This window comes from Neofelis nebulosa, chromosome 16, assembly GCF_028018385.1.
Source record: "Neofelis nebulosa isolate mNeoNeb1 chromosome 16, mNeoNeb1.pri, whole genome shotgun sequence".
NCBI classification, from domain to species: Eukaryota; Metazoa; Chordata; class Mammalia; order Carnivora; family Felidae; genus Neofelis; species Neofelis nebulosa.
Window position 1 is genome coordinate 37990088 of NC_080797.1, and position 27734 is coordinate 38017821.

General features: G+C 55.3%; 2 protein-coding genes and 1 long non-coding RNA gene across 4 annotated transcripts in view; 2 read left to right on the forward strand and 1 right to left on the reverse strand.

The window, feature by feature from the left end:
* Positions 1-2800, reverse strand: part of SOCS7 (suppressor of cytokine signaling 7) — a 33457-nt gene extending 30657 nt beyond the window's left edge. Inside the window, exon 1 of one of the 2 annotated variants that reach the window (XM_058706040.1) lies at positions 1616-2800. In XM_058706040.1, the coding sequence (XP_058562023.1) occupies positions 1616-2580 (965 nt within the window). In that variant the 5' untranslated portion in view covers positions 2581-2800. The remainder of the gene's footprint in view (positions 1-1615) is intronic. The other variant, XM_058706041.1, reaches the window with a different exon arrangement.
* Positions 2801-2961: 161 nt separating this feature from the next.
* LOC131497260 (uncharacterized) lies at positions 2962-6122 on the forward strand. The gene is made up of 3 exons (XR_009254844.1): positions 2962-4159; positions 4267-4440; positions 5835-6122. It is a non-coding gene; the product is annotated as an uncharacterized LOC131497260 (long non-coding RNA).
* A 3116-nt stretch (positions 6123-9238) lies between these two features.
* On the forward strand, positions 9239-27562 carry GPR179 (G protein-coupled receptor 179). The gene is made up of 11 exons (XM_058703006.1): positions 9239-10184; positions 11514-11622; positions 13977-14064; positions 14486-14721; positions 15569-15637; positions 16250-16359; positions 16657-16892; positions 17093-17231; positions 17911-18016; positions 18569-18715; positions 20530-27562. Exons 1-11 carry the CDS (start codon positions 9391-9393, stop codon positions 25636-25638), a joined length of 7143 nt encoding a protein of 2380 aa, XP_058558989.1. The 5' UTR covers positions 9239-9390; the 3' UTR covers positions 25639-27562.
* The last annotated feature ends 172 nt before the right edge of the window (positions 27563-27734 follow it).

Here is a 27734-nt window from a genome sequence, read left to right on the forward strand (position 1 = left end):
GTCCTGGTCAATATGGAACAAAGACAAGACGAACCACACGAAAATTAGCAGTCTATCCTATGTCATTACCCACAGCTTCAATCCTGCCCTCCCCCAACCTGATGAAAATTTCACCTATGCTGGTAAGTGGAGCATCGAATGCAAAGCCTACTACAAAAAAAGCTGTTCCGGCAGCCACACATTTTTCAAGACCTGAGCTCCCAGCCTAAGTTCATTGGGAAGCAAATGCAGAAATACAGGTCTACCCGAGGAGGCAACACACATCAACCTACTGATTTCTTTAGGAAGTCTGGGTTTGGTCTGATCCCCAAGATGAGCCCCGGCACAGCTGGTCAAAAAGGGCAGCAAAGTCAAAACTGGCCCCACACTTTCCTCCTGGGGTACCCAAACTCCGGTGAAAGGAGAAGTCCATGGATGAGTGGTTCCCAGTCCAGGTCATACTTCAGGGTCAAGTGGGAAACTCTGCAGAAATTCAAAATTCTTGGGCCCTCAGACAGACTGATCTTTGCCCAAAGTTCTCCCACGTGATTCTGGTGCACAGTCAAGTTCTCAAATTTATGGGTCTACCCGTTCTTCAGCCTTGGGTTGTGGTTGCCCGTGTGTCTCAAGAATCCATCATATGAGCTGCACCAAAACCAATTCCAATCTTTGTAAGAACCCACTCAGCAGTGCAAACCACAATGGCAGTTACCACAAGTCTCACTTCTTGAGACAAAAGTTGACAGCTTTCTAAACCCATATGCACACCCAACACTGGTTGCCACAGTGCTGTCCGTCCTTCAGAAATGCAGAGAAAAAAAAAATCAACATCTAAGTCTGGAATTTTCATCACTTGGCCTAGAACTCAGGCACCCATGTCTATACCTTACACTTAGAATACTCACATGGGCTTGAGAGCAAACTATTTTCTATTCTCACAATGTGTCCGCACACAGGCTTGAGATACCAAGTACATCTAAGGGACCCCCCAGGAAAACATTAAAATTTTGAGTAGAGGGGCACCTGGCTGGCCCGGTAGGAAAAGTGGGCCGCTCCTGATCTCAGGGTTTGTGAGTTCCAGCCACACGTTGGGTGTAGAGATAACTTAAATAAATAAAACTTTAAATGAAAAATAAATTTGGAACAGAGATGCCCAAACAATTGCTGGCCTACAACTGCACAAGTGTGTCACATCACTTGTATGATTGAGTGTGAAAACGGTGGGGGTGCTGGTGCACGGAAAGAATAGTAAGCAAGGTGGTTACAACACCAACTTTTTGCCCCAAAGACCAATCATTTCCAGCAACCTCCCTACCAAGAGTAATGGTAGACAGACACCTTGGAAAACTTTAAAATCCAGGCCAGGGTGGGGGTGGGGGGCTGGTTTCAAATCATCTCCCAACAGGAGAGACGCTAACCAGCTGAGGAGTGTCACCGGAGTGGACCCTTGGAATGAAAGCTGTTCCCACAATTAGAGCTCTGACCTTATGGGAGAGGTCATCACCTTTAGCCCCAAGTCTCTGCCTCTTTAGGAAAAGCATATCGTTAAGAATGGTAAGGATCTTGTTCGCAGAATGAAAGGGAAATGAAACAAGAAAAGAAGTTTGTCGGCCAGCCCCCCCCCAGCCAGTCTCACCTCCCCGCGTCCAGCTCCCGGCTCGAGGAGCCTCCCATGTCCGTCAGGCTCGCAGCTGAAGCAGCCAGCTCTCCAGAAGGCCTCTTGCCGGCCCCATCCCCACCTCCGGAGCCGCCGTTGCAGCTCTTCGTGCGAAAGAGGCGACTGAGACGGATTTTGAGGGAGCCCTTCCGAGAAGGGCCCGCGAGTGGCCGGAGGGGCCCGGGAGGAGGCGGGGGCGGGGGCGGTTGCTGCTGCTCCCCTCTACTGAAGCGCCCTGGGGGGACCAAGTCCTGCATCGGGAAGGGCACCGGGGGCAATTCAGGACCCGGGGGTTGCAGCAGAAGCCGGCCTCCCCCTCCTCCTCCGCGGCCCGGGCTGCTGAGCTCCTCTTCCGAGCAGCTGTTCGTCTCCAGGCTCTCGGCCTCCGACTCCAAGCCTTCCAAGACCAGCAGCGCGTCGCTCGTTTCCGTGGGGTCCTCCCCGGCCTGCGGGGCGGCAGCAGGGGGCTGGGGCTGCGGAGGGGGCGGCTGCGGGGGGCACGGGCACGGGCAGCAACCCGCACCGACCGTCTTGACCCCCGGCCCCGCCGGCTGCCCGAGCCCCAGAGCCGCCAACTGCGCCTCCAGTCCAGCCGCCGGGCCCCAGGTCCGCTCGAGCGCCAACCCCGGCGGCAGGGCCTTGGGGTCCAGGGCACAGCGGTGCCGGGGACACAGCAGTTCTGAGGGTCCCGGCTCTGGGGCCGCCTCCGCGTCCTCCTCCTCCGGCGGCCGACCCACGTTGCGGAACACCATCAGCTGCGGCGGCCGGGAGCCCCGCGGACCGGGCCGCGCGAGGAAGGGTGGCGGCGGGGGGCCATGGCCCGGGGGCGGCGGCGGCGGGCCTGGCTCGGGGGCCGCCTCTCCATAGCCGAGCAGGCGGCTCAGGACGCGGTACGAAGCGGCCGCCGCCGCCGCCTCGCCATCCCGGAGCTCGGCCCCCTGCATCGGGGAGAGGGAGGGAGGGCGGGCGGCTGGGAGCCGGGCTGGGGTGGGGACTAGGCCGGGCCCCGCCGGAGCCCCGCCCGCCGCGGCCCCCGGAGCGACAGCGCTAACGGCCGCCGCGGCCTCTGCCTCATAGAGGGGGGCGGGGGGCGCGCGGAGCCCAGCGCGAGCCCAGGCCGCGCGCCGCCGCCGCCGCCGCCGCCGCCGCCGCCGCCGAGGACCGCCCCCGGATGGCGTCACTTCCGGGAGGCTATGACCACGCCCCCTCCCCCAGGGCGTGCTCGCGCCTGCCTCCACGGAGCGTGACGTGAAGTGCGGCCTGGGCCGCTATTGGCCGTGGGCTGCTTCTCGCCTGGCCGTTGGTCCCCTGCCCCGACCCTTGCTTTTTACTTCCCGGGCGCTGAGGCCAAAGCCGCCCCTCCCCGGTACGGCCGAGGGGCCTTGGAAAGCCGGGTTTAGCCCTGGCCGAGAGCCGCTGGCCTTGGGAGGACCTCTGATCTGGTCCCGCCTCTGCCGCTTGCGCTGTGTGGCCGTGGCCGAGTCATTTCTACATTGACTATCTGTATCCCTGCTGGCATCCAGTGAATATTGATGGAATGACACATGAATAATGTGTGTTCTAGAGCCAGTGGTGTGCTGATAAATGTTCGACAGCCGACTCTCTGGAGGGAAGAGAGCAATATATGCATATATATGGTACATAAATTTATTCCAAATTTCACTGATATAAAGGATGTAGAGCACACAATTTACAAATAATAATAGTACAATTGCAAATTCCATATAACTCGTTGATTCTCAAGAATCCTTTCATTGGGGCGCCTGGCTGGCTCAGTCCATAGAGCATACGACTTTTGATCTCGGGGTTGTGAGCCCCGCGTTGGGTGTAGACATTACTTAAAAATAAGAATCTTTTTCTTCAGGTTTATTTATTTGATTTTTGAGGGGGGGGGGGAATCCCAAAATCAGTGCTGTCGGTGTGGAGCCCTATGCAGGGCTCGATCTCACTAACCAGGAGATCATAACCTGAGCCAGAATCAGGAGTTGGATGCTTAACTGACTGAGCCACCCAAGAACCCCAAAAATAAAAATTAAAAAAAAAGAATCCTTTCATTGATTTTTGGCAGACTCTTGTATGGGTAGCCTGTGGTATGAAATTGCAGCATGAATGTTGGTTGATGGTCTCCTCAATGTCAGTGTGAGAGGAGAGTGAAAAAAAGAGTGTCTTGTTATGGGAGTGACTTGCTTGCTGAATCAGAAAACAGTTTTCAAATACTGAAAGAACATCTCCTCAGTTTCTTTGCTATTCACATTGTAATGGCGATAGGCATACATAGCACATTAAATTAAAATGTAAACTGTTAACTTTTTTTCTATCACGTTCTTAAATCTAGATAATCGACAAAACAATAAATCAAGGCCCTGATTTGTAGCATTTGCTGATATCCATGGTGTAAATACTCCCACCATGGCTGATTTCAATCTGCCGCACACATTGTTACTGAACAAAAGAGAGGAGTGGTAACATACCCTTTTGTAGCAGTTTCCTCATGCAGGCACAATAACAACTCCAAGAGCATAGGTAAGTAGTAATAGTAAAATTATTAGAAAGTGATGAGTTTTGAAATTTTATTACCTTTGTCTTAAACCTCATTTAATTATAAGTGTGTACAATTTCATTTTTAATAGTGGCTGTGTTTAACAATTTGGCTTGCAAAATTCCTGAAGTGTTAACAGTTGGCCTTCGCAGTCCTGGACAAGCCAGCTCCCCAGCACCTTTACGCCTCAGTTTTCTCATCTGCAAAGTAGGGATAAGGACCGCTGCTTCACTTACTTGCAGGCCTGTTGTGAAGATCAAATAAGGTAAAGCTTGTTGTGTAGAGGATACTGGACTGGAGGGGAGGGAGAGGACTGGACCGGAGACTGCAGGCAGAGAGATCAGTTAGGAAACCATTGCAATCCCATGAGAGATGCTGAGGGATGCAAGAGAGGAGGAGGAAGGATCAGCCAGCAGAACTTAGCAACTCTGCACCTCAGGGTGCATTGAGGCGAAGAAGATATGAGTCCTGGAGCCAGAGAGACCTTTTTTTTTTTTTTTTTTTTTTAATTTTTTTTTAACGTTTATTTATTTTTGAGACAGAGAGAGACAGAGCATGAACAGGGGAGGGGCAGAGAGAGAGGGAGACACAGAATCGGAAGCAGGCTCCAGGCTCTGAGCCATCGGCCCAGAGCCCGACGCGGGGCTCGAACTCACGGACCGTGAGATCGTGACCTGAGCTGAAGTCGGACGCTTAACCGACTGAGCCACCCAGGCGCCCCAGAGAGACCTTTTTAAAATGGAAATTTGTCGGGGCGCCTGGCTGGCTCAGTTGCTAGAGCATGCAAGTCTTGATCTCTGGGTCATTAAGTTCGAATCCCACAGTGGGTGTGGACTCTACTTAACAAAATTAAAAGCGAAAATAGAGGTGCACCTGGGTGGCTCAGTCGGTGAAGTGCCCAGCTTCGGCTCAGGTCATGATCTCACAGTTCATGAGTTCGAGCCCCGCATCGGGCTCTCTGCTGTCAGCAACAGAGCCCACTTTGAATCTTCTGTCTCCCTCTCTCTCTGCCCCTCCCCCTGTGCACACTCACTCTCAAAACTAATTATTTAAAACTAAATAAATAAATAAAATGGAAATTTGTCCGTAACCTGTGACTGTAACACTTTGTAGTTTCCCATCATTCTTAGGCTAAAGACAAAACTCCTTAAGGAGGCCTATGGGGTCCTGTGTGATCTGATCCCTGCTTCTCTCTGGCTTCATCTCCCACCAACCTTCACCTCTCTTCCTCACCACCTTGGAGAAATCTCCCTGCTAGGTACTTCCTGCCCACCCAACTCCAAAACCACTCCTTTGTTGCACTGACTTGCACACGTGTAATTTTTCATCTGTCTGTGGGGTTATTTGATTAAAATCTGCCTTCCCTACTAGGCTGTAAATTCTGTAAGGGCAGGGGCCAGGTTTGCTTTTGGCCCATTCATGGACTCTCCAGGGCCAAGGACTGTTCCTGGCACAGAGTGGGCCGCTGGAACATAAGCAGGGAATGGTTGTTCAACCCCATGCCTTGCAAGGGGCTCCTGATACAAATTCATGTCTAATTCTGCACAACACAGTATCTTTCCTTGCCCATGAAGAAACTGAGGCTCAGAGAGTTATTTACCCAAGGTCACACAGTTCAAAAAGGTACAGTGGATTTCAAAACCACCCTCTCTCCTTCAGCTACCTCTCAGGTGTCACTCAGATTTCTGGAGAGAAGAAGAGAAGTTGCTATAGGATCACAGAACACTTGAAGCCAAAGGAGATCACCCAAGATCCTTGGCTGTCTCTGGCAAACCTTTCTGGCCCCGGAACAGGTTAGCCCATGAATGCAAGGTCTGTAGCTGTGCAACGCCCTCTGCTGTCCAGCTACTTTCTTGGTTGGGGAGGGAAGCTATGTCCCCACCTGGCGTGTCCCCATCTGGGGTATCTCGGCTCTCCTCCAGAGCACACAGAAGCACAGGGAAACGCACATAGGCTCTTTTCTTTCTTTCTTTTTTTTTTTTAAGTTTTCTTTATTTATTTTGAGAGAAAGAGAGAGCGTGAGCAGGGGAGGGGTGGGGGGGGTGGTGCGGAGAGAGAGAATCCCAAGCGGGCTCAGTGCTATCAGCACAAAGCTCCACGTGGGGCTTGATCCCACAAACCGTGAGGTCATGACCTGAGGTGAAATCAAGAGTCAGAGGCTGAAATGACTTAGCCGCCCAGGCGCCCCCACACAGGCTCTTTCTAAGGTTGGGCAAGGAATACTGCATTTCTCCATTTCCTTAAATGCCCGAGCAAAGGAAGTGTATCTTTGTACGAGCTGGATTTGCATTTGCTGAGCAGGTTTTGTGTCTACACCTCTCTCTTTCACTGAGGACTATCTAGGGGGTCCCTGAAGTGGTAGGACCCTAGTTTAAAAGGTTTGTGAATGGGTCGCCCGGGTGACTCAGTCAGTTGAGCGTCCGCCTCTCGATTTCAGCTCAGGTCTTGATCTCAGGGTCGTGAGTTCAAGCCCCCCATGGGGCCCCACACTGGGCATGAAGCCTACTTAAAAACATAAGAAATGAAAATAAAAACTCAGAGAACTTTGGGACGCCTGGGTGGCGCAGTCGGTTAAGCGTCCGACTTCAGCCAGGTCACGATCTCGCGGTCCGTGAGTTCGAGCCCCGCGTCGGGCTCTGGGCTGATGGCTCGGAGCCTGGAGCCTGTTTCCGATTCTGTGTCTCCCTCTCTCTCTGCCCCTCCCCCGTTCATGCTCTGTCTCTCTCTGTCCCAAAAATAAATAAAAAACGTTGGAAAAAAAAAAAAAAAACTCAGAGAACTTAAACCAGTCCTGAGGTTCGCTTAGTCATTCAGCAATGGGCTGGGCTTCGGGGGTGTGGTGACGAGGCAATCAACACTGCCCCTGCCCCTCTGGAGCTTCCCAGGTAGCTTGAGCCCTAATCACCCCCTTTCCTAGATGTATGACCAAGAGCAAATGATTTAGTGCCTTTGAACCTGTGTCTCATTTGGTGAAAATAGTTCCATAATAATCCCCCCGCCACCGGGGCTGTTGTGGGGGTTACGTGAAAACTTACACAGAAATGGTAAAACGCTACCCAAACGTTGGTTGTCATTATTATGAAAAGCCTCTTGGGGGTCAAAACCGATTATTATTATGTCTTTATACGGTGTGTCTGTTGCCCCTCCGCTAACAGTCACCAGTAAGACCAAGAACTTGGAATGGGTCATTCTGCCCTTCATCTCTCTCTCTTAGCACACGGAATCAGAGAGGCTGCGGAGAGACTATGGATGTGTGATACAGGCCTGCCTCCACTCCCTGGCTTTGTGGCTTTGAGAAGGTCAACTTCACTGGCCTTCAGTTTTGGTTTTAGTTTCCTTCTCTATCCGAGGAAGTTCTGGGCTATAGGCACGTCCAGGTCTGACATCATAGCGGTTCTGCTGGGGGGTTGTCCTCAACCCCCCTCCTCGCCCTCCCCCCTGTTCCGTCCCCACTTAGGTTCCAAGGCAGAGTTATGTGCAGGGCCCACCTGTAAAGCTCTTCCCTGTGAAGGGAAGTTTTTAGCAACCACCACCCATCCCTTCCTACATACTTCCGGTGCTCTGGGACATCAAAGGTTCAAGGCAGTGGGCAGAGCGAGAGGGGAAGAAGCCAAGAGACAGCATGTGTAAGTGAGGCCAGGTCTCTGGGTGGGTGGGGAGCACCAGTGATGGAAGAGGGAGAGAGAGGAAGGCAGGAGATTTGTTCTATGACAGCCTGCAAGAGCCCAGCGTAGGGAAGGATGTGAGGGGTAAGAAATCCGGGAAGAGCAAGAGGGGTTAGGCACAATTTTCATGAAGGAAGGGAGGAGACAGGACTTAGGATGACAAAATGAATGGGGAAGAAGCAGAAGCAAAACGTTGTTCACTCTCTTCTCCCTGTCCCCATCACACACACACACACACACACACACACACACACCCATTGGCTGTGGTTGTTACCTCCGTGGTGCTGGAGAAGAAAGGCTCCCCCCAGTGTGGAGGTGAAGACTTCGTGGAGGCCCCTACTCTGTCACGAACAACCGTGCACTCCTAGGGGAAGTCTTTACCTCTTTGGGCCTTGATTTACTCCTCGGGAAGGAGGCTTTATTAAGGTCTCTAAGATTGAACAACAAGGTCGTGGTGGGTTTGATGGGGGGCAGCGTGGAGAGTCAGAAGTCTGGGTTTAAGTCTCAACTTTTTTTTAAGCTTATTTATTTATTTTGAGAAAAAGAGAGGGAGAAAGAGAGAATCCCAAGCAGTCTCTGCACTGTCAGCATGGAGTCCGATGAGGGGCTCGAACCCGCGAACCGCGAGATCATAACCTGAGCCTAAACCAAGAGTCGGACGCTTAACTGACTGAGCCCACACAGGCGCCCCTGAGTCTCAACTTAAAGTGAGCATCTATATAATCTTGGGTGAGTCTCTGAGCCTCAGTGTCTGCATCTGTGCAATGGGGATGAGGATGTTGACCCTACTTACGTGCCTGTGGGGAAGATTCATTGAGATAACGTACATGAAAAACACTTAATAAACTGCCACCGTTTGTACAAAGATTGACTGTAGTTATATTAGGCTCTCTTCCCCACCCTTGCCACCCCCAATCTCAAATTCCAGTTCGGCAGCATGGGGTCAGGGGGATATGGGCAGCCACAGCAGATTGCCAGGACCTGCAGCTTGGCCCTTTATCGTGCCCGTCGCAATTGCTGCCAGGAGGGCAGCAGAGGGGAGCTGAGAGTATGGCTGAGTGGAGCAGAGGGGTGGAGAGAGGGGCACGAGCTCATCTGTGGTTGCTATGGCGCCCCATCCAGGATTTGCCCATCTCTCCTAATGGAGCAAAGGGCAGAGGGAGGGAGGAGGGAGGGAGAGAACAACTGGTCTCTTCCTCTCCCCTCCCATTTATGTCTCTCTGGAGCTGATGTAGGGTGGGGAGTGGGGGGAGGGAGCCTAGATGCTGGATGAGAGGAGGAGGGAAGAGGGGTGGTGCCAGGATTAAGAGGGTTTCCAATTGGGGGGGGTCACAATGAGAGAGGAGGGGCAGAGCCCTCGTGCCTACATCCAGAAGCCTGCTGATGACGTTAGAAGGAAAAACAGGCAAGACAGCCCAGTGTGAGAGAGAGAGGAAGAGAGAAAGCCAGGACAGGAGGCTGGGAGCCAGCCAGCCTCTGCCTGGGCTCTCCTGAGCCTGCTGATCCCCCAGGCAGCCTGGACCCCGGGGTCCCCGAGAGCTGCCCCGAAGATGGGCACCAGGGCAGTGGTCGTGCCCCACCCTGTATGGGGGCTGCTGGGCTGCTGTTTCTTCTGCAGCTGGGCTCTGGGGGACCCACGGCCCCTCCGCTCTCTGCCGCCACTGTCCTCCCAAGTCAAGCCGGGCTCCGTACCTATGTGGGTACCCCCAGAGGGGGCTGAGGCAGCCCTGGCTTTTCTCTACTCTGGAGATGCCCAACAGCTGTCAGGGGCTAATTGCACTGAGCGCTACGAAGCCCACGGCGCAGGAGCCAGACCGGGGCTCCCCCCAGTCCTGTGGAGGGCAGCGGGCACCCTTGCCCAGGCCGCCAATTTCCTCAACATGCTGCTACAAGCCAACGACATCCGCGAGTCCAGTGTGGAGGAGGATGTGGAGTGGTACCAGGCACTGGTCCGCAGCGTGGCCGAGGGGGACCCGAGGGCATACCGGGCTTTCCTGATCTTTAACCCTCCACCAGGGGCCAGCCACCTGCAGCTGGCCCTGCAGGCCACCCGGAGAGGGGAGGAGACCATCCTTCAGGACTTGTCTGGAAGCAGGGTACAGGAGGAGAGCCCAACCGGGGCCCCGGACACCTCTGCCCTGCAGAAGCGGGTGCTGACCAATGACCTAGGGAGCCTCGGCAGCCCCAAGTGGCCACAGGGGGACGGCTATGTGGGAGACATGCAGCATGTGAAGCTATCTCCCCCCTTTCTGGAATGCCAGGCCGGCCGGCTCCGTCCTGGCTGGCTTATCACGCTTTCTGCCACCTTCTATGGACTCAAGCCAGACCTCAGCCCAGAGGTCAGGTAAGTATGTTTGTGCAGTGTTCGACGCGTTTGTGGGTATGTGGGGGTGGGGGGCTCGAGTCCAGCCAGCTGTGCGTGGGCCATTTGGCACACGCATACGTATCTGGGGGGCACAGATGTGCGTATTCGCATTCAGCTGTGTATATTTGCAGTTGACTCTGGGATTCTGTAACTGTTAGCACACACAGGTGCGAGTATACATAGTGACATAGCGTGTATGAATCAATCCACTTACATGTGGGGATACGCATGTGTGCGTATGGACGTGTGGATGTAGCAGGGCATAGGTCTTGGCGTCCATGTCTGAGTAGTGGGGAGAAGGCAGGGGAAGGCTTGATGTGGATGACAGTGATGGCCCAGGCACGAGACGTCTCAGAAGAGCCAGGCGGGCACTCCAGGAGCCAAACCTGCTGCTCTCTAGCCGTCTAAAACTGTAAAAGGAGACTTCTCCAAGGGAGGAAAAGTTCTTTGGGGGGCGGGGGTGGGGATGGTGGGGAAGCTTGGAACCATTGCCCTTTCCGTCTAGGCCAGGTCCCCAGGGTCACTCCCAATGGCTATACTCTTAGATCAAGTGGGTTCCAGTCCTGCCTGTCCTGACTGGTACTCTTCAAATAACCGACTTTCTCCTTCAGAATAAAGAGGTCACTGGGAGCCCTAGTGGGAAGGAGGCAGCAAATGGATACAGAACTGCAAGGCATGCGACAATCAACATTGTTTTCCCAGCTATGTGTCCCCATTCATTGCTCCTAGCAGGGTTCCCTCGTGCCAGCCAGCAGCCTGGCTCCTAGCCAGCGCTCTCCCCCACTCAGCCCAGAGCAGGGGTGGGGAGCCCTTGGGCCAGGCAGCTCCATTCCACAGTTCCTTTGCTGTGATCAATTCAGATCTGGTTTGGGCAGAGTGTGGGGGGTGTGGTTAATAGCTGAGTTCTGTGTGTGTGTGTGTGTGTGTGTGTGTGTGTGTGTGTGTGTGTCCATGCAGTGGAGAAGTGTGAAGATCCCCTTCAGACAGATCATCAGAGCCCCCGCTCCCACATGTCTTGACATGCCCCCTCCCTCCACCCATTGATAGAAACCAGGACATGCCAGGATGTTGAAAAGCCGAGGGATGTTGGGGGGACAACCCTCCAGGAAAGCAGATCGTTGCCCACAGAAACAGTGAGGATTAATAGCTCTAGAGACATGGAATGCAGCCCTGCCCTCTCTCCTGACACACTGCAGCCACTAGGCTAAAGGTTGCAAAGCTTGCATTCCTCCCTAGTCTGGGGCCCAAGGACACACGTCCACCTTGGCATCCTTCATGGTACCCCTAACTGCCAATTCACTGCCCTAGGGGGCAGGTGCAGATGATCGTCGATCTTCAGAGCGTGGACATCAATCAGTGTGCCAATGGGCCGGGCTGGTACTCTAACACACACCTGTGTGACCTCAACAGCACCCAGGTAAGGATAAGGAGGATGGTGACGTGGGGTGGGGCGCTAGGGTCCTGCCTCCCTTCCCCTTTCCCCTCACTGCCACCACCCAGCTCCCAGGAGTAGCTGACAAAAGTCTACCAGCCTCTCAGGGCCTCGGGGGAATCCCTAGTGATGAGATAAACAGAGATGGGATACCAGGCTTGTTAAAAGTGAGGGCACTTACTGTCAACTGTCTTTCAATAAAAAACAGAAACTAAAAAAAAAAAAGAAAGAAAGAAAAAAGAGGAAGAAGAAAATTCAGAAAGGATGCATTGATGATCATTTCTGAGAAATTCCCGACTCCCCCGGCTTGATACGCAATAGCGCTTAAGGTTGAATGAATAATCAAAAATATGAACATTGAGGGCGCCTGGGTGGTTCAGTTGGTTGAGCATCCGACTTCAGCTCAGGTCACGATCTCACAGTGTGTGAGTTTGAGCCCCGGGTCTGGCTCTTTGCTGACAGCTTGGAGCCATTAAATATATATATATATATATATATATATATATATATATATATGAACGTTTATATATATATAATATTTATATATATGTGAACATTTATATATTTATATTTATATAAATTTTATATAATTATATATATTTATAAATCTATATATAAATATATAATATATCTATATATAGATAATATATACATATATACATATATACATATATTATATCTTTATATAGATAATATATATATATATAATCTATATATAGATATATAATATATATATATTATATATTATATATATGTGAACATTGAAAAAGAAAGTGACCGGGCTCCTGGCTGGCTCAGTCGGTAGAGCATGCAGCTCTTGATCTCGGGGTCTTGAGTTCAAACCCCACAGTGGGCGTAGAGCGTACATTAAAAAAACAGTGAGGACACTTACAGCTTACTCCCCACCTCCCACTGGAGACAGCCACCCTCATTCCTTTGAAATCTCAGTGTGCCTCTCCCTTTTGGTACTGGGTGCTCCAGCATCCATCCCCAGGACTGCAACCTGAGCCCCTATTAGTCATCCCCTTTCCTTCTCCTGGACTACATTCTCCTTGTCCGACAGAGCTCTGGGTTCCTTCTGACCCACAAAGGATGCTCTGTTGGTGTTTGTTGATCCAAGTGTAATGGTTGGTTGGAGTAGGGGAGAAATCTGACCAAAGAAGGAGCTTGAAGAGCTCTGGGACCAGTAAAGGTGATGGAACCAAAGCCAGATGCCGGCAGAATCAAAGCCATGGATGCAGGAGAATCTGGATGATGGAAAGCGATGGCTGGTAATCCTGAAAGCCAAGGGCTGGGAAACTGGGAGGCCAGTGAACTAATCCGCTCCACGGTTGCACTCGACTGCATGTTGTTCCTAGGCTGAAGCGGAGCCAAGGCGAGCCCTGCAGGCTGCTGGGAGGTGGGGCGGGTTTGGGCATCCGTTGCTCTTCAGGGCACATGTGTTTGAAACTGTAAGTCCAGGGATGGAGAAGGGCTGCCATTATTCGGTGCGTTATTAAACCCAGCCACAGCTCGTCTCCGTACGCATTTGTCTGACTCTGCAGACTGTGGCAAAAACAGAGCGTGTTCTAGGGCCCCGGGCAAGAAGGGAAGCTGGGCCCCAATTTCAGAAGCACCACCCTCTAACTTTTCTAGGTGAAAGGTGCCAGATATGGAATCTCCCAGGGTGAACCCCTTCCTTTATCCCACTGCTGTCTGTCCCTAACCACCCCCTGCAGCAGAGCTGACCTCATCCACGTGCTCCTCTTCCCTGCCTGGCTCTGAGGTCTGCTGGGTCCCCTGCTGAGCAAACATCAATGGGTGAAGGTGGAGTAAAGAGCTGGCCTTGGCATCCCACTGGCCTGGCATTAGCCTGGCATTAGGGCTGGGGAAGGCAGTCCTGTGCCAAAGCCAAATGGCACCTGGTAGGGGAAACTGCTCCTCTGTGGGGGCCTTTTCAACTCACCTGTGAGCCAAAGAGGGAGGCTGATGGGGACCCTTTGAAGCAGGATGTAGGCACATAGGTGCGATCGGACTCCGAGTTCTCCCAAATTCCACCTCGCCCAGCCCCTCGCTCCGACAGCTGGGCACTAGGAAATGAGACCTGTGTGGCTCCTGTCGTTGCGAGTCAGAATAAAAGGGTGATCTGTCCCCAAACTCTATGTTGAAAAGAGGTAACCGCGGGGCTAGAGTAGGGCTTCCAGGGAGGGAAGGCTTCCAAAGGACTAGGGAGGACTTCTGGTAGGGAGGGGCCCCTCATATGGACCAGGGGCCGTGGATTGGAAGGTACATGTACCCTCCACCTCTTCCCAAAAGGGAAATCCCCATATAAATACCTATCATGTTTGTCATCCCCGCAGTGTGTCCCCCTGGAGAGTCAGGGCTTTGTCCTTGGCCACTACCTGTGCCGCTGCCGACCCGGCTTCTACGGGGCAAGCCACTCCGGGGGTATGTTAACTGTGGTGAGGGTCATTGTGGTGAGGGTCAGGCTGGGCCGGGCGGACGGGGCACCTGAGGGAAAAAGGCAGGCTGGGAGGAGACTTGTGGGGCAAGGGCAGAAGGTCAAGAGAAGCAGGAGAGGCAGGCAGGGTCCAACTTGGGGGTGTCTGCGCCTTCTGAAAATGACCCCACAACATGCCAAGCTGATGCAAGTTGACCTTGCAACGAACCCTAGCCTGGCATCACCTCTTCCTAGTACCCTGTCCTCCCCTGGGAATATCCACTTCCTCATTCCTCCCCTTCCCAGCCCTTGCCCCGGCGGTGACAGACCACCGGACGGAGAGGGAGAGGGCTACGGTGACCCGTGCGAGAGCAGGCTGGGATGCCCCGGGCCATGCCCCTCTCCTTGCACCCATCTTGTTCTTTATAGGGTTAGAAGAGAGTGCCGCCCAGCCTACTGGGCAATTCGGGTCCCCTCAGGGCAGCTCTGGGAGGCTGCTGCGGTGCCGGCCATGTGCCGAGGGCTGCACCAGCTGCGTGGATGCCACGCCGTGCCTGGTGGAGGAAGCTCTGGCGCTGCGGGCTGCGGTCCTGGCCTGCCAGGCCAGCTGCATGCTGGCCGTCTTCCTGAGCATGCTGGCCTCCTACCGCTGCCGCCGAAGCAAGGCAAGCAAGGCCCCACGTCTCTGCCCTACCCACGTCCTTCCCACCTCGAGTCCCCAGCATCAACTGGAGACCAGAGACTTACCTAAGACTAGAGCTCAGAAGAAATGGGTTCTGGTCTGAATTCTTCAACTCACCCACTGTGTGACATTAGGCAAAGTGACCCCGCTGCCTTAGATTTGTTTCCTCACCTGGAAAATGGAGGCATTGGACTTGACTCAAAACACAGTGTAGGTACTAGGGAGAAGTGATCTGGACCCTCGTGGGGCTCCCAGTTGAAAGGAGGAAGCAGGCAAGTAAGGAAAAAGCGCAGCAAAACAGAGGCGAGGGGGGAAAGTGGGTATTGGTATAGCTGTGGCAGCTCAGAGAAAGGCCCCAGTTGTCCTGCCGAAGATGGTCCGGGAGAGACTTTCTGGAGAACAGGACGCTTGAGCCAGGCCTGAGGGTCAGCTAAATGGTTACCAGGCAGAGAAGGGGTTACCTAGACAAAGAATCGGTCTGACCCAAAGTTTCGAGGGAACGTGTGAGATCCCTTCTAGCTCCAACAACTTGTGAGTTGAGCCCAGGTCTCCAGGGAGGCCCAGGCTGGGATTGGGAGAGGCATGGGGCTGGGGGACTCGACCTTTTCCCACCTGGACCCTGCTTAGCGTGGCGGAGCTAAGAGCCTGTGGTGGGAGTGGGGCCATGGCTGTGGGCGGAGAGGGCGGAGCTGAGGTCCCAAGGCAAGGCCTTGGTTCAAGGCCAGTAAAAGTGACCCCTAAAAAAGGCCTGGGACTCTCCCCCCACCATCGTCCAGCCTCTGTCCTCCCACTGCCCTGCTTATACACCTCTCTCTTTCCTGGGTTCACAGAGGATCCGAGCCTCTGGAGTTGTCCTGCTGGAGACCATCCTTTTTGGATCCCTGCTTCTCTACTTCCCTGTGAGTTTGTGGCCAGAGTCTGGCCCCGCCTGATCCCTGGCTGGCGCCCTCCACAACCCAGAATCCTTCCTCCTTTCTGCTCTCTTGGGGAGATTCAGAGACCTCCAAATCCCCATACTCATACCTACAAATGACAGGCTGGCCTAGTGAGCTCTGGAGCCAAAGAGTCCAGGCTAAAAAGAGCCCTATGACTTACTGTGTGACTTAGGACAATTTACCTAACCTCTCTGATACTTGAGCCGCTCCTCTGCAGAAGGGAGGTGATGATGCCTCTATTGCAAGGCTGTTAGGAAGGTCAGCAATGGGCTTAGCAGAGGCCTAGCACATTAGAGGAAGTACAGTGGTGGGGACACCTGGGTGCCCCAGTCTGTTGAGCGTCTGACTTCGGTTCAGGTCATTGGCTCACGGTTTGTGAGTTCAAGCCCTGCATCAGCTCACTGCTGTCAGCACAGAGCCCTCTTTGGATCTTCTGTCCCTCCCCACCCCATCTCTGCCCCTCCCCCGCTCACACTCCTTCTCAAAAATAAATAAAACATTTTTTTTTTGAAGAGGAAGTGCAGCTAAGAGCAGCTATTTTTGTCCCCCCCCCCCCCCCCGCCGCCGCCCGCCCAGGTGTTCATCCTGTACTTCAAGCCCAGTGTTTTCCGCTGCATCGTTCTCCGCTGGGTCCGGTTGCTGGGTTTTGCCACTGTCTACGGCACCATTATACTCAAGCTTTATAGGTAGGGTCTGGGGCAGACCTTGCTCTCATGCTGCTCACTCCAGGCTGCCCCAGCTCATCTGGAACAGAGTGGAGTTCTTCCCAGCCAGCTCCACTCCCCTGTGCACGGCCCACCCCCCAGGCCTGCCCCTGTCACCGTAGCCCTCCCCAGCATGCAACATTTTGTGGGGTGGGGAGGCAGCACACCATGGAAGGGACAGGAGGATGGGTATTACGGAGGGGAAGGAAGCCATGGACAGAGGCCAGAGACCTGGCCCCCCTCTCCTTGGTCCTCCCCCTATGCCCCACACCCCTGTAGGGTGCTCCAGCTGTTTCTGTCCCGAACGGCCCAGCGCGGCCCCCACCTGAGCAACGGGCGGCTGCTGCAGCGTCTGGGGCTGCTCCTGCTGCTAGTGCTGGGCTTCCTGGCCGTGTGGACGGTGGGGGCCCTGGAACGAGGCATCCACACGCCCCTGGTGACCCGAGGCCACACTCTCGCAGGCCGCCACTTCTACCTGTGCCACCACGACCGCTGGGACTACGTCATGGTTGTGGGTGAGCTGCTCCCGCCGAGCCCGCCTCACTCTGGCCCTCAGCCCTGAACCTCCGGGGTGGGGAGGGGGGGGGGGCGGTGCTCCTGACCTAGTCCTCCTGCCTTGTCCCCAGACCCCTGGCCCAGGCTCCCCCCAGCACACCCGACAGAGAAAGGGGCTGCTGAGGCGGTGCCTGACTCGGTGGCCCCTGCTTTCCCACAGCCGAGATGCTGCTCCTGTGCTGGGGCAGCTTCCTCTGCTACGCCACCCGAGCTGTCCCCTCGGCCTTCCATGAGCCTCGCTACCTGGGCATCGCCCTGCACAATGAGCTGCTGTTCTCTGCGGCCTTCCATGCAGCCAGGTGAGCACGGGCCCTCCTACCCGCCACCCCTCCCACCCTCACACCACTCCTTGCCTCTCCTAGGCCAGGGAACCCCATCCCACAGCCAGCCTCACAGCACAGCTATGCCTTGGCAAGGCGAGGAAGGCCTCCCATCCGTAGCTCTCTCCCTACCCGGCAGACACCCTTCCTGCACCCCGTGTCTCACCCGACACCCAAAAAGAGGAAGCATGCGCACTCCTAACTCCTCTCCTATTCCCAAGCCCCGTCTCCGGCACCTCCACCATGCTCCTTCCCACACGTGCTCAATTCTCCCTGCCTTTCCCCACCACCCTCCCACCTCAGCCGATCCAGCAACAGGCCTGCTATGAGGGTCCGCTAGGACTTGGCCCTGTGGTACAGGCACAATCGACCCACGGGACAGCCCATCACAGAGGTGTGGAGGGCAAGTCTGTGCTCTAGGCAACCAGAGAAGAGTCTGGGAGGGCTTCTCGGAGGTGGGGGTTAACATGAGCTTGAAGTGGGACCTACATCCGAAGAGAGGGCAGGAAGAAGGAAAATTGCCCTTTCCAACCCACCCAGAACCCCCATGGAGATCAGGGCTCAGGCTGGGAGGTGAGCCAGTGAGACAGGTGAGAGGGAACAGGCCACTCCCTCCCACCCACCGGTAACGTTCGTTCCCCTCCCCTCCCACCCTCAGATTTGTGCTGGTTCCCTCCCTGCACCCGGACTGGACTCTGCTCCTCTTCTTCTTCCACACCCACAGCACGGTCACCACCACGCTGGCTCTGATCTTCATTCCTAAGGTGAGGTCTTGCCCCTCCTGGCTGTGAGCCAGACCCCAGCCCCTTTGTAAGGGGCACGCCGTGGATCTGTTGCTGCCTCAGCGCCCTCTCCAGGTCAGAGTGAGGATGACACCCGGGGGTGAGAGGGCGGAGCCACAGGGCGCTGAGTGGAAGCCCACTTGGGGTGGGAGTGGGGGGGGATGCTATTGTTATCTCTCCGCCTCGAATCTCAGGGCAAAGGAAATAAGAGCTAGGGCTGTAGGGGTCCTTGTAACACAACTGGCAGTTTCGTTTGGTGGACTCTGAAAAATCATCTTGGGAGCAGCTACAGAGGGATGGGTTGGGGAGCTGAAGGACGTGGCTAGAAATTGTGGGGGCAGGGGCTCAGGACCTCCCCTCCCCGGTCTCTGAGCTAGAGAAACTCAGGGAGAATGAGGGGGAGCAAAAGTCTCCATGCCCTCAGAATTGCAAATTAGAGAGGCTGTGAAGATTGGATTTCATGAGGCAGGTGGGAATAGGCGTGAACAGGGAGCCAAGTTGACTCTTTTTCCCTGTCACACCCACCCTGGCCAGTTCCAGAAGCCGGGGGCTCCTCCCCGAGAGGAGATTGTGGATGAGGTGTATGAGGACGAGCTGGACCTCCAGCGGTCAGCTTCCTACCTGGACAGCAGCATCGCCTCGGCCTGGAGCGAGCACAGCCTGGACCCCGGAGACATTCGGGTATGCGCCGCCCTCCTTGCCTCCTTTGGATGCTAGCTTTTCGGGACTGGGCCAGGATCGCTGCTGCCCTGCCATCTGGGCTGTATACCACTGCAGGTCCCCTCTTGTCCCCAGCTTTCCCTCCCTCTAAGACCTGCCTCCCTCCCTTCTCCACCATTGCCCTAAGCTGCTTCCCCCTGACTCTATTCAGATGAGGTCACAAACCACCCAAGTGGAAAGACCCCCAAAGTCCCTGTGGCCCAGGCCGCAGACCCATGAGTGGAGCTCCACCCCCACTCAGCAGAGGCATCATGAGGGGCAGATTAAGAAGCCTCTCAGTCCCCATTACACTCGGGCTGCGGGTGACCCTAGGGCCAGCTATGGGGCTGGGTAGTTCAGGCAGTTAGCGGCTACCAGAGATTTCCACAACAGGATACCCATTCCCTGGACCTGGCGGTCTTAGAGGGAGTTCTTCCTGAGTCTTACCTCGGGAGAGCGTCTTTACTCTTCTTTTTCTGCTTAGGAGGGTCATAGTCACGGAACCCCAATGAGAGGCTCAGTGGGTAGGAAATAAGGAAACTTGGTGGTCTAAGCCCGTTGTCTGATAAAACCTAAGGTGTGGTTAACAATCTCAGGAAGCCATCTGTCCATTCCTTCTATCTCCACGGGGCTTCCTGACTTGTTTGCATCTCCCAATTCCCTCCTTGTCCCAAGTGTCTCTGCCTGGCTTTCCCCCATGTCCTCCTCACCCTCTGGGCTCTGCTCCCCTGGGAAGAGGCTGACCTGAGGCCCCAGTCGAGCAGGGAGGCCAGAGAGTATGGGGGCGCGCTGCCACAGCAGTGCTGCCTTGGGCCCCCCGCTTTGTGGAACAGCACCCAGTCTCTCTCCCGATGCTGGCTCTGGGGAGAAACCCAAAAGTGTAAGACTCTCAAAGTCCCATTCCCTCACTTGCACCTGAATATGACACTTTTCACACCATTGAGGAGTTCATGCGATCCTCTTAAGGAACCTAACAATAGGTGGCCGGTTCTTTTCTTGTGTGTGTTTAATTAAAAAATATGTTTCCATGTTTGTTTATTTTTGAGAGACAGAGCACGAACAGGTGAGGGGCAGAGAGAGAGGGAGACACAGAATCTGAAGCAGGCTCCAGGCTCTGAGCTGTCAGCACAGATCCCAATGCGGGGCTTGAACTCTTGAACCGTGAGATCATGACCTGAGCTGAAGTTGGACGTCGGCTGCTTGACGGACTGAACCCATCCATAGAAGCAGAGAGAGGGGAGCCTGGGTGGCTCAGTCGGTTAAGTGTCCGACTTTGGCTCAGGTCATGATCTCACGGTTCCTGAGTTCGAGCCCCGTGTCAGGCTCTATGCTGACAGCTCAGAGCCTGGAGCTTGCTTCTGATTCTGTCTTCTTCTCTCTGCCGCTGCCCCCAACCCCCACTCACGTTCTGTCTCTCCAAAATGAATTAAAAAAAAAAAAAGGCAGAGAGACAGAGAGCTCTAGAAATAGCCTCCAGGCACATGATGGGTCACCGGCCTCAAACCCAGGTTTCCCACCCCCCAAGCCGGTGGCTTCCCATCAGATGACAGCGCCCCCAGAGAAAGGGGTGCACCCTGCATCCTTGGGTCCGAGAGGACCTGGCTGGGAGTGGACAGGCGAATTCTGAGAGTGTGCAAAGCAGGGAGGGAACACAGCTTGGTGGGAAAGAGATGTGCAGAGACAATGGTCCAAATAACGGCCGAGGGGGAGGCAGGGCAGCCCCCAGGGGGATGGAGAGAGCTTAGCCGTGCATCTGACCGGGGGCTCTGCTCTCCCCCCTCCTCCCCTTCCCGCAGGACGAGCTGAAGAAGCTCTACGCCCAGCTAGAGGTCCACAAGACCAAGGAGATGGCCGCCAACAACCCGCACCTGCCCAAGAAGCGGGGCAGCTGGCGCCAGGGCCTGGGCCGCTCCTTCATGAGGTGCCTGGCCGAGTTCCCGGAGGCCCTGGCCCGCCAGCACTCCCGGGACTCGGGCTCCCCGAGCCTCGGCAGCCTGCCCGGCTCCTCGCGCCGCCGGCTGCTCAGCTCCAGCCTCCAGGACCCCGAGGGGCCCCCGGCCCTGCGCAAGTCCCGCAGCGCCTACGACCACGACCGCCACAGCCGCCGCCGCGAGCAGGACCCGCCGCTCCTCGACTCGCTGCTGAGGAGGAAGCTGGCCATGAAGGCCTCGCGGGAAAGCAGGGAGAGCCGGGAGGCGGCGGAGGGGCCCCCGGGCCTGGGCTTCAGGTCGGCCAGCGCCCACAACCTGACGGTGGGCGACAGGCTGCCCCGGGCCCGGCCCGCGTCGCTGCAGAAGTCGCTCAGCGTGGTGGCGGGCTCCAGGGAACAGGCCCTGCTCGTAGCCAGCCAGGCCTACCTGGAGGAGACCTATCGGCTGGCGAAGGAGCGAGAGGAGAGGAAGAAGGCCGAGGCAGCCTCGGCCAGCCCAGTGAGGAGGCCATCGGCCAGGAGGCCGGAGCGAGCTCGAGGGGCGCCCCTGTCAGCCCCACCTTCCCCCGCCAAGAGCCGCAGTGTGCACGGCTCCCATGCCGCCGCCGCCGCCGGGAGGCTTCAGGAGGAGGCCACGAAAAGGCTGCCTCACCCGCCCGTCCGGCACCAGGTCTCCACGCCCATCATGGCCCTCTCCGGGGCCTGCCTGGGAGAGCCGAGGATGCTCTCCCCCACCTCCACCTTGGCTCCCGCTCTGATGCCGGCTCCAGCCCCAGCCCCGACCCCGCTGCCCGCCCTGGCACCAGTCCCAGTACCCCCCCAGAGCCCCAGCTTGCTCACCTTCATCTGCCCCTGGGAGAATGCAGAACTGCCGGTCAAGAAAGGAAATGTAGCTCCAGAGGGCCCCGCGGGGCCAGAGCGAGGCAACCACTCCCCTGCCCCGGCTCGGGCCAAGCTCTGGAGGGCCCTCTCGGTTGCAGTTGAGAGAAGAGGGACAGGGGAGAGTGGGATGGCCACAGAGGATGGACGTCTCCAAGGGGAAGCCGGTGAGGGGGACGAAGACAAGTCCAAGGTCTTCTCTAAATCCCACAGCCTCAAGACCCCTGTTCAGCAGGGTTCCATGCACAGTCTCGGCCTGGCTATCAAAGCTCTGACCCGTTCTCGGAGCACTCACAGGGAGACGGAGAGCGGGGAAGGGAGTCCTGAGCCGGAGGAGAAGGGCAGAGCCTCGGGAGAGGGCGTGGGGGCCTGCCCCCGATCTCCCAGGCTAGGCCGGCCCAAGGCCGTGAGTAAGCAGGCCGCCCTCGCACCCTGTGATGATGAGGAGACCCTCCAGAACCAACAGAACGCTCACACCAGCAGAATGCTCCAAGTCTACCACCAGGAGGGCAGCAGGGAACAAGAAGAGAGAGGCAGGAGGGCATCCCAAAGTCCCGGGGAGGCAAAAGTAGAGAGAGACGGTAAAGCGGGGTCTGCTGCCCTGAGGCAAACCAGGCAGGGCACAGTCGGGGACAAAACTGCCGAGCGAGCAAAAGAAGCCCCCGTGGGCTGGCGGGAACCGCCCAAAGCTGGCCTCCAGCCCACGGGCAGTGCTGACCGCAGGACGCCAGAGGTATGCCCCAGGGAAGTCGCCCAGTCAGAAGCAAGTCAGCCTGACAGTAGCAACAAGGCCCAGACCTGCCCCTGGGAGGTGAGTGAAGGGGCCCCCGAGAAGGGGACACAACAACAAGCTCTAGATGACTCCCAAGAGAGAAGGAAGGCGTCGGAAAAGTCAGGGCCCCAAAACGTGGCTGTCGTTGCTCGGAAAAAGCCAGAGAGGCTGGTCAGGGGGCAGGAGGTGGTATGTCCCTGGGAGGGTGCCGATCCTGGGAGTCTGTGCTCTTGGTCAGCCTCTCAGGACTCTGACAGAAACGAAGGCAGGTCTGAGGCAGCGGGCCGGCTAGAAGCTAGAGAGGTGGAGAAGCCTCAGCAGGGAGCCACAGGCCCAGGAGCTTGTATACCCGACACTACCAAGGCAGAGCTCTGTCCCTGGGAAGCATGTGAAGGAGAGAATGGAAAACCATTCCAGGAGGGAGTGAAGCTTCCCCAGGAAAAGCAGGAAACCCCCAAGAAAGCAACCTTCTGGAAAGAACAGAAACTGAGTGGAGACTTGGAGTCTTTTTGTCGGTGGGAGAGGACAGATTTCCGGGGTCCCTCAGCAGTCTCTACTCCGGCCCCGGGAACCCCTGTGTGCTCCGGGAGTTTGGGCACTAGCATCTCGGAGGTGTGTCCATGGGAGGCAGGAGATGCTCCCGTCGGGAAAGCAGAGGTCTGTCCCTGGGAGCTGGGTGATGAGGTAGTGGGGAAGGAACTGCCGGGTCAGGGGACAGGTGGAGAATTTTTCCAGGGAAAGGGGAAAGCCTCTAGAAAAGGGCTCTTTGGAGAGATGGGGGAACAAACTGGAAAAGCAATGCAGAAAAGTAATCAACAGCAGGAGTCAGTGTGTCCCCAGGACAGCACAGCCCCTGGGCACCCCAGCCCGTGTCTAGATAATTTCTCAGCCAAAGGTGGTGGCCAACTCCTCAGCAATGGAGGAAGCAGGGCAACACAGGTATGTCCATGGGAAGATCCCAGGCCAGAGCTGAGGGAAGTAACACCTGCCAGGGCAGAACTCTGTCCCTGGGAGGTAAATGAACGAATAAGAGAGGACTGGACATCAGGACAGGCGGCAAAAGCAGGAGAATCTCCAAAGGACAAGGAGAAAATGCCTGGAACATCAGGAATCAAAGACGGCGCAGCGTGGGAAAAGCCTGAGGGACAGCTCCAAAATACAGAAGCAGTCTGTCCTTGGGAGAACGTGGACCCTGGCAGCTTCTCCCCACAACCAGGTCCTCAAGACACAGGTAGAGCCGAAGCCAGTTTCCACATGTCAGGCAGTGTGGGAGGCAAAACTGCCAAGATCTGTCCCTGGGACATGGAAGAAACCATGCGTGCTGAGAAGGCTGAGGTCTGTCCCTGGGAGGTGAGTGCTGGAGCAAGGCAGGAAAGAGCTTTGGGAGTTGAGGCCATTAGGAAATTTCCAAATGACACAGGAAAGGCTTCTGTAGGTCCTGGACCCAGCGAGATAGCTGTTACCTCTCCAAAGAAGCCGGAGGGGCCAGCCTGGGAGCGGGAGGTGGCCTGTCCCTGGGAAAGCTTGGATCCAGGGGGCTCCTCTCAGCATTCGGACACTCTGGGCACTGACAGACCAAAAGGTGGACTCCAGGAAATGGACCATGTGGGGTGCAGGGCAGCTGAGGTGTGTCCCTGGGAAGTGGAGGAAGCACCTACCAGTGAGAAAGCCAAGATCTGTCCCTGGGAGGTGAACGAAGGAGCTACTGGGACAAGATTGGAACAAGAAATGGGGAGTGACTCAGCAGGACAGGAGAAAATTCTAGAAAAGGGGAGACTCACCTCCCTGGGAGAAGACAGATCAAAATGGGAGACAAAACAGAGTCAAGAAGAGGAAGCTAGTTGTCCTTGGGAGAAGGACTTGAGGGCTCCCTCTGCTCAGGGCCCTGAGGTCTCAGACTCATCCCTCAGCATGAGTGGCAACGTGAAAGAGGGACATTCCTTGCAAGCGAGGGATGAGGCAGTGGAGGAAGGGGACCTGACGCAAGATGCAAAGATGGGCTCCTTCCCAGAACACAGAACCCCAGTAGAAGCCCCGTCTTCAAAAGCAGGAGAATTCACTACTGAAGACAGGGGGAAAGCAAGCAAAGAGCTACAATCTGTCTGTCCACGGGAGAGCATAACCCCGGCAGGTGCTTCCTCCCACCCGGACGGTCAATGCCGTGACCCACCTAAGGCCAGCTCTCAGGACCTGGCTGGCGTTGGGGGCAGGCTTGCTGAGGTGTGCCCATGGGATGATCCTAACCCTGATGGCAGCGCCAAAGCTGATATCTGCCCCTGGGAGGTGACTGAAAGGGTCCCTGACGAAGGGATGGCAAGACAGGATGGGAAAGGGACACCTCAAGAGAAGGGGAAGGTCCCAGGAAGACCAGAGCCCCAAATTGTGGCAGTTCAGGAAAAGCCAGAGAGGGCAGATGGGAAACAGGAGGCGGTGGGTCCCTGGGAGAGTCAGGATTGTGGGGGTCCGTCTCCGCAACCAGCCCCACAAGCTTCTGCCAGAAGCGAAGGCAGTTCGGAGGCAGCAGGCAGTGTGGGGGCCAAGGTGGCAGAAGTGTGTCCGTGGGAAGCAAGAGAGTCTCCATCTGCTAAAGAAGCAGACATCTGCCCTTGGGAGGCGAAGACAGAAGCTGCTGAGGAAGGGGGACTGGAACAAGAGGTGGACGGAAAATCCCAAGGGCAAGGAGGGATGATCCCTCAAAAGGCGGCATCTCCGGGGACTGAAGAACACTTTTCAAAAGCAGCAGCAAAAGTCAGCAAAGAGCAGGCGACAGTCTGCTCAGGTTCCGGGGAGCTCCTCCCCCAGCCAGATGCTCCGGACACTGACCAACCCCAAGTCAGTCCCCACGGAGTAAGCAGTATGGGGAGCAGGGTGGCAGAGCTGTGTCGATGGGAAATCACGGATCCAGAAGGAAATAAAATAAAGGGCACCATGGCAGACATCTGTGATTGGGAGGGAACCGGAGCCCCACCTGAGGAATCTGGCCTTCTGGCTTTAACAGCAACTCAGACAGAAATATTTTTCCCCCCAGCCCCTGAGAACCCACCATGCCTTTTAGTCCACAGACGTCCGGGTAGCTTCCTTCTAGAGAGCAAAAGCCCCCGCCCTGAGGGGAGCAAGGCAGCCACTACTTTTACTCTAGAAGGGGTCCGAGAACGCCAAGGAGCTTCAGGACATGAGCCAAGGACCAGCTCAGTCCCAGAGCCAAGTCTCCAAGAAGCTGAGGCTCACGAGTCTTCCTCCTTCGCTGAAGACAAAGAAGTGGCTTCTATAGCTCCATATGAAGAACTCTCCCCTCCAACTGTCTATCCTTGGGACTGCGAGTAACAGATCCATCGGGTGAGGCCAGACATCTGGTGGCTGGTTTTCAAGAGCCAAAGCCCTTTCCAAGTCCTCCATGTTCCCCAAGAGCCAAGTCAAAGACACTTGGCCACTTGCCCTCTCCATGAAGGCCAGAAGTCAATCATTCGGACGACAAATTGTACAAGAAGGGTGCAGCTCAGACCCCAACAGAAAGTCTTGTCCTCTCGTTACTTCCCACTCTTCTTCCTGCTCCAGGGAACCAAGGCGAGACCCTCTGCTTCTGACGAATCCCCCCATCCAGCTAGAGGACTCGACACAGCTGTGTCTGGACACTCATAAGGCCAGTGTTTGGGATGAAAGGAAGTCAGCAGTGCCCAGCCCACATTTTCTCATAAAAAGACCCCTTTTTTGAGAAGAAACTATAAACCATGCAAGGCACTGGCAGCGTTAGGGTCTGAGGAATGCTATAAAAGGTCACCACAGGAAGCTTAAGAAGCCACTTAACTCAAGTTCAAAGATAAATCAGGGGGAAAACCTTAAGTTTATTTATTTTGAGAGAGAGAGAGAGAGAGAGAGAGAGAGAGAGAGAGAGACAGAGCAGGGGAGGGAGTGAGAGAGAGAGGGAGAGAGAATCCCAAGCAGGTTCCACACCATCAGTGCAGAGCAGGGGGGAAACTTAATGGCTCAAAAAAAGTACCCAAAATGCCTTAAAGACCTTGTCATTTTGACTTTGGAGCTCCAGTTTCTGCTGTGTTGATCCTCATACCTGCCCTGGTTGGCTGCTCAGGTAGAGCCAATCAAGCACTCTTACTTCCTTATCAACATCTGGCATCCAAAGCAACACCAGAGACAGCATAGAAGGCAAGGCAGCGGCTCCACGTCCTCCCCACACTGGCCAAGGGAAAGCTCTCCCTTCCAGACACCTCCTCCAGTTTAAGGAGTGTGCCTCTTGCTACCTTTTTCAAATCGTTCCTCCCCACTTCTGCCCCATCTTTGGCTAGTCTCAAGCTCATTTCACTGGCTCATTCTCCTCCCAGCCTTTCAGGGCTGTCACCAATGGGACCCTTCTCTGCTTGTCCACGCAACTGGAGGCAGGGGAATTTCTGGCTCTGATGTGAGAAGCACTCCAAACCGCTTGCTCAGTAACAAGAGGCCCACAACAGTTACCTTCCTGAGAAGCGAGAAAGAAGGTCCTGTTTGCAGTCAGCACAAGAATTACCCTCAGAAAGAGTAGCGCTACAGGGCAGGTTGTCCTGAGGGCCGGTGAAAAGGCATCATGTAAACACAGTTTTCTTCTTAGTGAGCTCGGCTCTATCCTCTCAAGTCAGTTCAGGCTACCCCGGCTTAAGTAATCCTAGAGACCAGTGGCGGAATAGGCGGATGTTAACCAGAGGGAAACAAGGAAGGAGAAAAGCACTGGTCAAAAAAGCCCTAGAATTGGCAGGGGTGAGGTGGGGGGAGGAAACAGGCTGAGCCGGGCAGGGGCACTGAAGATGGCAGTAAGCCCACCTCTAACTGCACAGATACTGATGCCATTCACGGGGAAGAAAACGACAAAACGAGAGGACCAAATACCCAATGGGGCGGAAAAAAATGAGTCTGCATACAAATACTGTAGGCAGATTCAGGACTTTACAGAAGTAGCAAAATGCTCCATTTCCAAAAAGAAGGAATGGAAAAACTTTGTCATTCAGGGACCAGATGCCCCTGTTCCCATATCTAGCCTCTCCCACTTACCTGGCCTGGGATTTCAGGGGAGTAAAATGTAGTGTTGCTCTGGGCTCCTGCTAGTTAACCTCACCGCTCCTAAGTCGGTGAGAATTTTGCTAACCGCACAACAGAACAATTCCATTGCGTCTGGTCTAGCTAGGAACAGAAAAGTGATTCCCTTCACTGCTGTGAAATAAACCATGGGGAAAAAAAAATAAAGAATGCTTTCTCTTGACCAATAAGCAGTGGGTTCTAGCTTATTCATTATGGTGATTTTCTTTTTTCCAACGTTTTTAGAGAGGGACAGATCGGTCAAACAAGAGCAAGCCGGAGGTAACTACACCGCGGCCTTCAGGACTTTGAGGTGGTCTGGCTAATTCTCGGCCTGTATCCAGCTCCATGGCTGGCAC